This window comes from Hypanus sabinus, chromosome 18 (genome assembly GCF_030144855.1).
Source record: "Hypanus sabinus isolate sHypSab1 chromosome 18, sHypSab1.hap1, whole genome shotgun sequence".
Lineage (NCBI taxonomy): Eukaryota > Metazoa > Chordata > Chondrichthyes > Myliobatiformes > Dasyatidae > Hypanus > Hypanus sabinus.
In genome coordinates this window covers 8,734,832-8,749,210 of record NC_082723.1, presented here as the reverse complement: position 1 = coordinate 8,749,210, position 14,379 = coordinate 8,734,832, and the positions used below count along the sequence as shown (strand labels likewise).

Here is a 14,379-nt window from a genome sequence, read left to right as displayed (position 1 = left end):
GAGGGGGTTTACAGATGCCTTTCCAAAACATGAACTCCTGTGTTATCACACAATTTCTGAAATTGTGGAAATGTTCCTGTCAGCTGGCACTGAATTTTATTATTGAAATTTGGAGATGTCTCACACATCAGGACCTCTCTTTCAGGCAAAACAGACCCTGACTCTTGACTTTTACATAACCTACAAGCCGAATGTTGCATTCCTGTGTTTCATTCACAACCACCTAATTCAGGACCTCCTGCTCCTTTCACACAAGTGAAGCTTTGCATGGTGAGCAGAGTGATTCGACCATTACCGGTGACAGGTCCCTGCGCTGGTACTGTTAAATTGATCAATTAATCAAGGCCACAATACCAGTAGGATCAATGGCCCTGCTGGATGAATCTTTTCTCTGTCCTGTTAACATCTGTGCAAGTTTCTTTTTCTGAACTATTGTGCACTAACAGGACAAAAGTTAATTACAAAGATCCCAGTGAACTTACCTGTAGCCATACTGATTCTGACTGAAGATTGCTAATTACTGTCGACTTGTTTACACTTTGGTTCCAGTGCAGGAAAGCGCTACCAGCTGGTGATGCTGTGAATTACACAACAAGCAGACAGTGAGTCAGAGTACGATTGAAAATATGAGAATAAGTTCATCCCCTGTATTAGAGCAGCAGTTGGCTTAGGGGCCAACCCTTCCCCATTTCTATCAAATTTTGTGTGTCTGTCCAGTGATATCTGACGCTTACTATTGATAAAGTCACAGATCAACAGAGCACTGATACAAACCCTTCAGCCTTTGAGAAAACGCCAACCAAAGTGCCCACTGAGATGGTCCCAATTTCCTATGATGGGTGCATAGAAACATAGAAAATAGGGGCAGGAGTAGGCCGTTCGGCCCTTTGAGCCTGCATCGCCGTTCAGTATGATCATGGCAGATCATCCAACTTAGAACCCTGTACCTGCTTCCTCTCCATACCCCCTGATCCCTTTAGCCACAAGGGCCATATCTAACTTCCTCTTAAATATAGCCTCAACTATTTCCCGTGGCAGAGAATTCCACAGATTCACCACTCTCTGTGTGAAGAAGTTTTTCCTCATCTCGGTCCTAAAAGGCTTCTGCTTTATCCTTAAACTGTGGCCCTTCGTTCTGGACTTCCCCAGCATCGGAAACAATCTTCCTGCATCTAGCCTGTCCAATCCCTTTAGCATTTTATACATTTCAATAAGATCCCCCCTCAATCTTCTAAATTCCATTTCTCTCCTGGCTTCCTCACTCCATCCACACAACCCAACTGCTTCTGCAATTAGACAATTATGCCTGCCTCATACACTTCCCCTGGAAGTTCCATTTAGATAATCTCAAACTTCTGCATGAAACCTTTGTTGGTTTTGCAATCTATTTACCACTCCTGTCCACATAGATCACCTATAAGCTCCGATAATATTCAATGTGAGCACCGTCTACTAATTTTGAGTCATCTGCGAACTTACTGATGTAAGCCATGTGCATTCACATTCAAATCATTGCTACAAAATGATGAATATTAAAAGGTCATAGCCTGTAGCCCTGGCGGCACACCACTAGATACCTGCCTTCATCACGAGGAGAAAACTTCAACCACTATACTTTGCTTGCTAGTTTTAAGCTTAAGTTGAATCCACTAATTTGCTCTCTCTCTCTGAACCGCATGAGGGGCCTAACGTTCCAGACCAAGCTGCTACATGATCTTATCAAAGACTTTGTTGAGGTCTAATATGCAACATCCATGTGAAAATATCTTCGAATTTTCACCTCGGCTTAATGTCTGGTTCACAGGTTCTGACAATGTAATTAGTAGAAAAGTACTTGATGACATCAGGGTGCGTAAATATAAATGACTGGTTTCATTTGCTTGTGAGGACTGAATGAACTGTGGTGTTTGTGCATTTTGTTACAAAAACTGTTGTTATCAGCGGAGGTGTCCACGTCAATATACTCGAGGTTTGTAAATCACTGCAGCCAGAGCGATTGTTACTGTAGTTCATGGTAATTCCACAGTTCTGCAAGCACAACAACATGAAGCATTTGTGGTGTACAGAGAATCAATCTCCAGCAATTTGAATTTCTGTTCCTGGCTGACAGATAGGTGACCGTGAGGGGGAATTTTGAAACCGCGTCAGAACACTGAACACCCGGGTCCAATCATACTGTTGCAAACATTGAACAGTCCATTAGATCGCAGTCTCTCGCTGTGCGGGATGGAATGGGAACTCATTCTCTCTCAGATTAGCAATTATTGCTTGCCAGGAAATCACAGAAACAAACACATGAGCCTGGAACATGTGCAATACTTGCTCAACAGCTCATAAATCTGTGTTCCTGATCACTGGGTTCACAGTATCTGAGTCAAAGCCTCTGACATCCCAGTACCCAACCTCATAGGAGCACAGCCAAATCTGTCACATACCCACCCCGAAATCCTTGCATTTCATCCCCACATCTCACACGGAGTGGTGTAGTCACTAATTTGCCCAGACCAATGTCCAGCCACCGGAGACTTCTGCTTCATTGTGGAAGGCTGGATATTCCTCCGATCTGTAGAAGTTCATGCAAGAGCCAAATCCCACTCTCTGGCAGCCCCATATCCCCGAAGTCCCCACCAGGATTATGACCCAATCGCCAACTCTTCCCGGAATCGTTGCTGGCAGTAACATGAAGCAGTGTCTCGGCCATTCAGAATTCAAAAGCTAACACCCTGTCATCAACCTACTGCAGGACGGGAACTGGATGATCTTCTGACTGGACTTGATCAGCTGGATATCCTGGGTGTGAGTTACCAGAGGACAAGGATACGTTTCACATTGTCTCCAGCTGCTAAACGGAACACATTTTACCATCATCTTATTATTAACTGAGATATTGCCCAACACAATTGGACACCACATTCCCAGCAGAATAAAAAGATTAACACCACCACTTGGAAACCCCCCTCCAAGTCACTTGCTATCCTGACTGGGAAACATATTTCTGTTACATCATTGTTGCTGGGTCAAAATCATGGAATTCCCTTTCAAACAGCAATGTGGGTGTACCTACACCTCAGGGACTGCAGCTGTTCAGGAAGGCAACTCATCGCCACCTTCTCCAGTGCATCTAGGGATGGGTAATAAATGCTGGCTGCGTTGTTGACACCCACATCCCATAAATGAATAAGTAAGAACAATGTTTTTAGTTCAGTGCATCATATTGGATCTGAGGACATGCTGGAACTGGGACTGCCTCATCTGCTGAAAGTTTAATTGCGAAATTTGACCCAGGTATCACCCTTGCTCGTACCTATAATGGGAGAGGTACTGCACCACAGGGTTCGGAGAGAGGTAGTTAAAGAGATTTCTGGGCATTAATAGTGATCTTTCGAGAAACAAAAAAGAAAACCTCATCAATTTAATTTGGACCTTCTGGGTATTAGCAGTTCAACATTAATTCTGTCTTGTTAAGCTCCAGAGCCTCCTTGCTGCACAGTATACTTGCTCACAGAAGGCATTTTTTTTTACATTATTCATTACTAATTACCCAAAAACTGTTGTGTTTAACATGCATAAGATCTAACATGTTCTGGTCTCCAACATTCCTTCTAATTACTATATTTGCAGCTGCGTCGATGAACCATTGGTTTGAGCCTGAAATTTTCAGACAGCCTGGGAAAAGCGGCACCTTAGATGTGTGTGTGTTTCGTAATATGCATCTATGAATACTTAGAATGAGAACTGAATAGAGGTCACATATTTTATTTTTAATTATTAATTGAAGGATATGATAAAATACAGTACAACAAAGAAAAAAGAATCAAGTTTCCTAAACGTTTTACGAGCTGCATTCAATTCAATCTGCGCTGCAACAAAGGCTCCGTGGTGGGAGCATTTTATTTACAGCGCAGATCCAAGGGAGCAGTGACAGTCTCTCTCTCCAGTTTACCCCAAATGTGCTGAGATAACCACCACCAGAAATAACAACCAGTCAAAGTAGACAGCAAGATAAGGATAAGGATGCCTTTCCCCTTCAGTTTATTGCTCACTTACTGGAAACAAGTTACCACATCACAGCAGCAATCATATGAAATTATGACCATTTCCTGCTGGAGAGTTTGCCTGGCATCCCATTTACTTTACAAATACATGTATCGTTACTTGTCAGAGAAAGATGCAAAAACACCAAACATTAAAATCACTGGGTCTCTTACTTGTTAGAATGAATTTGTTGAATTAGCAACAGGACATTCAACCCCTCAGTCCTTTTCCATCATTCTGTATGATGTGGTCACCAACCTTTTTAAGCCAAAGATCCCCTACCTCGGCCTTAGTGAAAGAGGAGATCAACTCCAAATTGAATAATTACATGCATGCGCACTAGGGCAGAAAGTCCGGAAGTAAAGCCCCACAAACCGGAAGTAGAAATAATGCATAAACACCGAGGGTACCCACCCTTTTGACTCAAGGTGCCAAAGCAGTTTTGAGGGCTTCATTGCCTCATTAAACGGCCTCCCGGCCCTAACTCCAGCCTATGCCTGCCTGCAGCCAGATGCCCTGGCCAGGTGTTGCTGGTTGTGGCTGGGGTGAGAGGACGTCAGGGCCAGAGGTCCCCGTACTGGGGCCACGGAGGTCGCAATCTGGAGAGAGCAAGGAGAGTTACAGGCCCGCCCCCACCCACCTTGTAGGATCTATCGGCTGACAAAGTTTGTTTCAGCAGATTGCAGCGCGGTAGCTGCTCTGCTACTTACGAAACCAAGCCCGAATTAGGTTGTCTGCAAATATCTTAGCACCAGATTCACCATGAACACTCGGTGTGCTAAACAGGTTTAGAGGCAGCGTCCATCTGTCTGCGCTCTGTCATTGGCTGTACTCGCCGGCCACGCTCCAGGTCAGTAGCATTGGCGGTTCTCGCCAGCTGCGCTCTGGGCCAGTAGTAATGTCACTTCCCGCCAGCCGCGCTCCAGGCCACTAGTAACGGCACTTCCCGCTGGCTGCGCTCCGGCCAGTGGCATCGGTGGTTCTCGCCGGCCACGCAAGGGTGTCACTGCGTTTCGGTGACTGATAAACTTGCATTGGTTCAAGTTCAACAATGGCCGTGACAGGGAATGAGGAAAGGGGCAACTGACTCATACCGTTTCCTCATGGCCCAGTGGTTGAGGACCACTGAAGTAGACTGTGGGGGTGGAGCTATGCACATGCACACTGGGCAGAAAGAATGGAACTAAATCCACGCAACCTGGAAACAATCTCTCAACTATATTTGTGTATTTCTTTTTCTTTTTTACTCAGGATCCACTGGGAAGATCCACTCGAAGATCGACCAGTCGATCGCGATCGACGGGTTGGTGACCACTACTCCATGATCACAGCTGGACTGTGATCTCAGAGACACATCCCTGTGACTGTCTGCAACAGGTTACTCCCTTGTCTGTAGAGAATATATGTTCTGCAGAATTAAACACATTGGGGGAAAAAAAACTCTGCTCCTCATTCCCTTTGAGGAAGAAAATTCCAAACGCACAGAATTTCCACCTCATAACAATAACCTCATGTATCTTCACCAGTTTCAGTTACATGTTCTCCACATTCCTGTCTAGACTCCACATGATGTTCAATGTATTCAGCAAGGGCTCGATTCATTTATAATATGTACTAGTTTTCTAATTTACTAATTTACTTTTTTACTGATACTAATAGCAGCAAAAGCAGTCAAATGCCCCCATTCATCCTGTACCCGAGGGTAAAAATCATTTTACCTCGAATTCTACTAAATCAAGGAAAGCAAGCTGAGGTTGATAAATGAGGTGGCCTGGTTGTGTAGTGGTCAGCATTGAAGTAGATGGGCAACCTACCAGAAGCCTCCGGACATGCACTCAGTGGCCACATTATTAGGTACAGGAGGAACATAGTGAAATGCAAATGAATGTAGAATTGGCTATTTTTACCTTCAGCCAGTGAGAATTACTACAATATTTTTTTAATATAAATATCACCGCCTGATCTACCTCGTCTTTACTAAAAAAAACGCAGTGTGAATAATAAAGCACACAGGTCCGTAAAGCTGCTGAATTTTAAAGTCAATATTGATGTGGTTACAATTTTAAAGTCAATATTGATATGGTTGCCGTGACAGGTGGGCTTATTAAAACACCAAACACTGACCATAACAGTCCCTGTTCTTTCCTGATGCTGGACTTCTGACTCTGTTTTCAGCGAATCCGAGCATCTGAATTTTATGACTCTAACAGTAAGTGAACGTACTCTGAGCAATATTCAGTTGATAACACTCATAATCCTGAACTTCAATCTATTCTGAATGTAACGCCACACCTTGTTTCATAACGCTTGTATTAAACCACACAGAGCCACATTTTGCACAAATGTCTTCCTAACATGTGAATCGGGCCAGAATTTGTAGTTCAGTACACGGTAGTAATGGTTATCTTTCCCTCAAGAATTTTACCTGCTCCAGAGTGGAATCATACCCAGCATCACGGTTCAGTTTATCTGTCCAGTCTGATTCATTGTTCACCTCAGGATCAGTTTATTACCAGACTACAAACTGCAGCACCAGCTGAGGGCAAAGGCCGCTATTGTTTTATTACACATTGATAGCAGAAGGAAGAGCACTGTGAACTCTGGTGAAAAGTTATCCATTTAGGATAATCTTTTGCATTTAACACTGCACACTCCCCTTCCCCAGATTTAACTGTCACCAGCTGCCTGGAGATGCCCTGAGCCTTTTTAGAAAGTATAAACAGTTGTCCACCGTTGGATCATAAGAGAAATGGGCCAGTTGGGGAACAACTGTGCCGAGATTGCCATTTCCCAGGGATACCAACCGGTGAAAGTCGACAAAAAGATAAGAACACCCTCTCCTTCAGTTTATTGCTCATCTACTGGAAACAAGTTACCATGGCAGAGCAGCAATCAGGAAATTACATTGAATTTGCCTGACATCACCTTTATTTTACAGATACTTCAACCGGTTCTCATCAGTCAGTAATGGGAAAAGTCTGTAATTTAAATTCACCTTGTCTCCTTTTTGTCTGAGACTGATGCTGCCATATTGAACATTCTGCCTGCCGATCCTGTTTCGCCATTCTATATGCTTAAAAGACTTTGTCGTATTGGCCTCCACCACCGTTGCCGGCAGCCATTCCACACACTCACCACTCTATGAGTGAAAAACTTACCCCTGACATCTCCTCTGTACCTACTCCCCAGCACCTTAAACCTGTGTCCTCTGGTGGCAACATTTCAGCCCTGGGAAAAAGCCACTGAATATCCACATGATTAATGCCTCTCATCATCTTATACACCTCTATCAGGTCACCTCTCATCCTCCGTTGCTCCAAGGAGAAAAGGCCGAGTTCACTCAACCTATTCTCATAAGGCATGTTCCCCAATCCAGGCAACATCCTTGTAAATCTGCTCTGCACCCTTTCTATGGCTTCCACATCCTTCCTGTAGTGTGGCAGCCAGATCTGAGCACAGTACTCCAAGCGGGGTCTGACCAGGTTCCTACATAGCTGCAAAATTACCTCTCGGCTCCTAAGTTCAATTCCTCAATTGATGAAGACCAATACACCATACGCCTTTTTAACCGAAGTATCACCCTGTGCAGCTGCTTTGAGTGTCCTGTGGACTCAGGCCCCAAGATCCCTCTGATCCTCCACACTGCCAAGGTCCTAAAATAGCAGAGTCAAGGGATATGGGGAGAAGGCGGGAACGGGTACTGATTGTGGATGATCAGCCATTACCACATTAAATGGTGGTGCCGGCTCGAAGGGCCGAATAGCCTACTCCTGCATCTGTTGTCTATTGTCTATTGCCTTACCATTAATACTATATTCTGCCATCATATTTGACCTGCCCAAAATGAACTAATTCACACTTACCAGGGTTAAACTCCATCTGCCACTTCTCAGCCCAGTTTTGCATCCTATCAATGTCCCGCTGTAACCTCTGACAGCCCTCCACTCTGTCCACAACACCCCCAACCTTTGTATCATCAGCAAGCTTATTAACCCATCCCTCCACTTTCTCATCCAGGTCATTTATAAAAATCACAGAGTAAGGGTCACAGAACAGATCCCCGAGTCACAACACTGGTCACCGGCCTCTCTGCAGAATATCAGCAGTCCATAACCACTCTTTGCCAGATCTGGATCCACAAAGCAATGTCCCCTTGGATCCCATGCCTCCTTACTTTCTCAATAAGCATTGCATGAGGTACCTTATCAAATGCCTTGCTAAAATCCATATACACTGCAGCTATGGCTCACGCTTCATCAATGTGTTTAGTCACATAATGAAACAATCGATCGACAAATGATGCAATAGCCACAGCGCTACATACCATCTTTACACAACTGGAGAAGGAGGATGCTTATGTGAGAATGGTGTTTTTGGACTAGAGTTCAGCATTCAACAGCTTAGTTCCATCCAGGCTCAACAAGAATCTCAGAGCCCTCGCCCTGACCCTGCTCTTTGTAGCTGTATCCTGGACTTCCTGTCAGATCGCCAGCAGGTTGTAAAAGTGGGCTCCCTCACCTCCAATCCTTTGACTCCTGACACAGGTGCCCCTCAGGGCTGCATATTGAGTCCTCTCCTTTATTCCTTGTATACACTTGACTGTGTCACCACCCACAGCTCCAATCTGCTAATTAAATTTGCCAACATCACTACATTGATTGGCCTAATCTCAATCAATAACGAGGTGGCGTACAGGTAAGAAGTCATCTCTCTGACATAGTAGTGTCAAGAAAACAACCTTTCCCTCAATGTTGCCAAAACAAAGGAGCTGGTTGAGGACTACAGGAGGAATGGAGATGGGCTAACCCCTATCGACATCATTGGATCTGGGGTTGAGAGGGTAAACAGCTTTAAATTCCTCGGCATCCACATCACAGAGGACCTCACGCGGTCCGTACACACCAGCCATGTGGAGAAAAAGGCCCATCAGCACCTGGTCCAGCTTAGATGGTTGAGGAAGTTTGATATTGGCCACTAAATCCTAAGAACTTTCTGCAGGGGCACAATTGAGAACATCCTGGCTGTCTGCATCACTGCCTGGTATGGGAACTGCACCTCCCTCAATCGCAGGATTCGCAGAGAGTGGTGCAGACAGTGCAGCGCATCTGTAGGTGTGAACATTCCACTATTCAGGATATTTACAAGGACAGGTGTGTAAAAAGGGCCTAAAGGATCATTGGACAACCAAGCCATTACAAGCACAGTCTATTCCATCTGCTACCATCTGAGAAATGTTACCGCAGCATAAAAGCCAGGATCAACAGGCTCCTGGTCAGCTTTTTCCACCAGGCCATCAGACTGATGAACTCACACTGAATAAGTGTACTCTGTATTACATTGACTGTTCTATTTATTAGAAAGTACTTTAAAATTACTATGATTGCAAATTGCATATTTAGACGGAGCTGTAACGTAAAGATTTTTATTTTTCATGTATATGAAGGACGTAAGAAATAAATTCAATTCAATTCAGTTTAATTCATCTCAGCCCCAGACACTCCACCCACTTTTTCAGAGACTGGGATCCCTGGTTCAACCGGTAATGATGTTGTGTATTTCAATGTGTTCCCCTCTCAGTCTTCGATTCTCTAAATGAAAGGGTTATCACATTTGATCTTTCTTCATATGATGACCCACCACTCCAGGGATCAGTCTGGTGAATCTTCATTGCACTGTCTAACCTCTGTATCAATCCTCTATGGAATTAATTTCCATGAATGCAGCACCATCATCAATCACCTCCCACCCAATGTCACTACTTTCAAATTCCCATCTCCCCCCTCACCTGGATTCACCTCTCACTCCCCAGCTCTTGCCCCATCCCCACCTTCGCCTATTATAAATAGGCACCCTTTTACCCTGAGGCTAACTCACTATTTTAATTGTGTGGAAATTCACCGTCTGGGTTGCTGATTGGAATCTTCGGCAGGGAGATTTAAGTGGTGTATCTTTAAGGAGCCCAGACATTTGGAAAATAAATGAATAAATGGCCGACAGTTCGTGGAAGTTACCAGGACTCACCGCACAACATCAGACCACCCGACTCCACACCGGCCTCAGTTCTCACCGATGGGAATCTGGTATCTCCTCCGGAGAGCATATCTCTCTCTCCCAATCCCGCTGATGATCTGCTTCAACAATGAACGGGGAAAAAAAAAACACCGCCCACCCGGGGGCTGGGAGCAATTTCCAGTGACTCACTCAGTGGGAGAAAAACAAACTTGCCCCTCATATCTCCTTTAACCTACCCCTCTCACTGTGTGCATGGCCTCTTATCTCAGTCATTTCAACCCTGGGAAAAAAGATATGGTCTACCGATGTCCCTCATAATCTTGATTATGTCTCTCATAATCAAGTCTAACCCGAGCCTGCACGGCTTCGGAGAAAACAGCACAAGTTTGTGCACCCTCTCCTTATAGCTCCTGCCCTCTACTCCAAGCAATATCCTGGTAAACCTCTTCCACACCCTCTCCAAAGCCCCGACATCCTTCCGAGACTAGGGGCGACCAGAACTGTATGAAATAGTCCAGATGTGGCCTAACTAGTTTTATAAATCTGCGACACAACTTCCCGACTTTCGAATTCAATGTCTCGACTAATAAAGACAACCATGCCATTCGCGTCCTTAACCGCCCGATCAATCTGTGCAGTCTCTTTCATGGAGCGATTAACTTAGACTCTGATCCCTCTGATCATCCACACTGTTCAGGGTTTTGCATTTGACAGCGTACTGTCTCTTTACATTCGACCTACCGAGCTGCCGAGATGATCATCACTAATCAAATCTCACAGATTTCTCAGGTCCTGTTGAATTTATTGCCAAGTGCACAAGTATGGGAAGGTACAGGTACAGAGAAACACTGACTTGTGGCAGCATCACATTCCAATAACACATGGAACACAAATTATACTTTTCTCTGCCCGTGGCAATATAGAAATATGTGTTACGTCATCCTACTAATAGGACCAGAACGACAGTTGCTGAGGGGGTTCGGTGTGAAGATCTCACAGCCCGAACCGACCCTGGCAGATCCTGTGAAGGAAGCGAGGCCACCAGGTCGGGAAAGTTTATCCCCCCCCCCCTTCAGTTTTCACTGATCGCCTTATGTTTCTCTCCCCCTTCCTCACTCCCACCTTTTATACTCCAGTCCCGCCGAAGGGTTTCGGCCGGTAACGTCTACTGTACTCTTTTCCTAGATGCTGCCTCGGCCTGCTGAGTTCCTCCAGCATTTTGTGCATTCTGGACAACGCGCTCGCATTACCAGAATCTGCAGATTTTCTCTTGTTTGAGTTCGGGAACGTTAACTCACCCCCCACTGTCAGACCTCTCCGCTCGGGACCGGCTTCAATACTCACAGAAGGGAAATTGTTGGTGTTGCCCCACTGAGAATCATCCGTTCCTGGCTCCCCAACCTCCGGGGTGGGGGAAGAACCCCTCCCGATCGCGATCGAACTGCCAACCTGTTTCCACGAAGGACGAAAAACAACAAGGCCCATCCCGGAATCCCGGACTGCGCATGCGCGATGTGAATAACGCGTCGTTGGGCGGTGGGCGGGGCCTCGGAAAAACCCGCAGGTGCTGCAGATACTCTGTGAAACGGGTTTACGTGAGGGTCTCCCACGTGACACGGAGACTCCGCTCCTCGCCCCTCACACGCTGCCCGACCCACCGCCGCATTTTCTACATCATTTCATTATTTCCCTGTGTCCACCAGATACGTATTTAGTTTCTTTTTCCCTCCATATCTTCCCCGATCCCTTTCCCTCCACCGCCAGGTCACAGAGTTCTCAGAGTTAGAGTTTCGATTCCCATTCCGAGCAGACACACAATTCAGACCCACACAGGAGAAGTGCTGGTTTCATTTTAATTAGTCCATGTTTATAAACACCAATTTCTATTCACATCCCTCCGGGCTCACTGGACAGGAACACTGAAACATCAAGTAAGAAACAGCAGGATGTGGCCACTTAGCCACTCTAACCACCAGCAATATGGCGGCTACCCTCCCATCTCAGCCACATGCTTCTGCCCGATCCTTATTTCCTCTATCCCTTCAGTCTCCACATAATGCCGGCCTCTGTTTTATGTGAGGATGATCACTGAATCTTCACCGCCCTCTATGGTGGGGATTTACAGACATTCACCGCCCTCTGAATGGAGACATTTCCCCTAATAGTCCCGGACAGTCCATCCCCTTTTTCAGAGACTGGGATCCCTGGTTCAACTGGTAATGATGTTCTGCATTTCAATGTGTTCACTCCTCAGACTTCGATTCTCTAAATGAAAGTGATATCACATTTGATCTTTCCTCATCTGATGACACGACCACTCCAGGGATCAGTCTGGTGAATCTTCATCGCACTCTCCATAACAAATACTCTCTAACCACTTTGTTAATCCTCTGTGTTCATTTCCATCTTCTGCAACCCCGTGTTGTCCCAATCACTCATCTCCCACCCCGTCACTATTTCCACCTTCCCACCTCCCCCTGACCTTGATTCACCTCTCACTCCCCAGTTCTTGGCTCATTTCCACACATCACCTCTTTTCTCTGACTATTTCCCGTCCACTCTCAGTCCAGAGGGAGGGTCTTGGCCGGAAATGTTGGCGGCCTATTTCCCACCACAGATGCTTCCCGACCCAATGAACTCCTATGGCAGATTGTTCTATAGTCTATATAACCCGTGTTAGTATGGGGAGCTGGATTTTACACCATATACCAGGTACAACTTCAACAAATTCCAAATAATTGTGACTTTACCCAGACCATTGGCCCCACTTGCAGTCAAAAGTCTGTCTGTGTTTGCCCCCAATGTGGTGAATCACTCTGCTCGCCATCACGGTGGGCTCAGATATTTCACACAGATGAGCCCCTCCTGTCCCCAACGGGACAAACATCCTGTCCGCCCCCTCTCACAGCATCTTTATCCTTTCAATAAAATACCCGCCCCCCCCCCCCCCCACCCCGGGAAACCGGCATCAAACTGACGGGCCGAGTTTTCTCCTCCTACCTCTCAGCGATACATCAGACTCCGGGGACAGGAGTCGTTTCACAAACGCCCCAACCTCCCTCGGAGAGAAATGGAAGTAAATCAAAAAGCGGAACATTTACTTTGAGGTTTATTTATCTCAGATAGACAGCTCAGGGCCGGTGTGGCAGACGGAATCAGCGAGGGGAACGCCCTCTCCGCTGCTCCGGCTCCTCTATTGTGTGTAAACAGTGATTGACATCACTTCGCACCAACGGAAATCGAGCAGCTCCCGAAGCGTGGGCTGGTCACGTGATTAGTAGTTCAGCTGTTACACCGATCAAGCTCGAGCACTGCAGCGCGTGGGTGATGTAAGACACCGCGCACGTGAGGGCAGATCCCGGTGTGTGGACCCCCCCATCTGTGACGTCAGGCGCGCAGGGGTGTACTGTGTGACGTCACATGTAGGCGAGCGTTTGTATTTAAAAGCAGCTTATAACATTAAAAGCATCTTGAAAGCAGCCTGATCACCTACTCCTGAGGGTCAATACCTTTGCTGACTCTGAGTTTACCACCGTCAAATGCCAGGTGGGACATAATAATCAGAAAGTCTCTTGTCGCAGCCGTGTAAAGAAAATGTGATCTCAGTGGGTTGGTGGCGCATGCTCAAAATGCGAAGGAGACAGTCAAACTGAGCCAAGTCACAGACTGATGAAGGGGGGAAATGATCCATTTTGATACAGAGAGAGAAGCAGCGAGTTTGATCTTGTGCATAGTGCCGGAACTGCAGCCAGTTAGAAGATGAAGTCTTGTTCCTCCAAATTGTTTTGAACTCTGCCGGTGTTTTTATCAGAAGGCACGATGGAGACTAAAATTATCTGAGTTGAAATGTTGTCCTTCACCCACTGACATTCTTTGTAAACATTTAACAGTGTAGAAAAGGCAAAAGATTTGTGTATGGGAATCACAAACAGAACAGCACGTTAGTTCCGCTGTATCTGTCAGTTCACCAGCGCTTGAATGCCACCGATCCTTGAATGTGGAGGCAGAGATGCTGGAGAAGTCAGCGCCCCACTCGCTCCAAGAAGAACCCGAACACGTGTCCATGTCCATGATCTGATTGGATACACTGTCATGGCGTTGACAGCAGTGAGACGTTATTCACTGGCCATCGTAGTTACACCAACAGCTTCGCACTGGGAAGCGGCCGTTCACCTGCTCCGTGTGTGTGTAGAGACTCATTCAGTTAACCCACCTTGTGATGCTCCGGTGAGTTCATAATATATAGAGGCCACATTTCTGTCCGGAGTGAGCAAAGACTCAATCATCCCAGTTTCTGCAACACCAGCAACTTCACATCAGAGAGGAAGCTCT

At 46.0% G+C, this 14,379-nt stretch overlaps 1 protein-coding gene across 3 annotated transcripts in view; it reads right to left on the bottom strand.

Annotated features, from left to right (window-relative positions):
- Positions 1-13,457, bottom strand: part of LOC132407315 (NACHT, LRR and PYD domains-containing protein 3-like) — a 49,831-nt gene extending 36,374 nt beyond the window's left edge. For 2 of the 3 annotated variants that reach the window (XM_059993643.1, XM_059993644.1), the window contains exons 1-2: positions 11,392-13,457; positions 483-577 (exon numbers count right to left, since the gene is read on the bottom strand). In XM_059993643.1, the coding sequence (XP_059849626.1) occupies positions 483-492 (10 nt within the window). In that variant the 5' untranslated portion in view covers positions 493-577; positions 11,392-13,457. The remainder of the gene's footprint in view (positions 1-482; positions 578-11,391) is intronic. The other variant, XM_059993645.1, reaches the window with a different exon arrangement.
- Between the last annotated feature and the right edge of the window lie 922 nt (positions 13,458-14,379).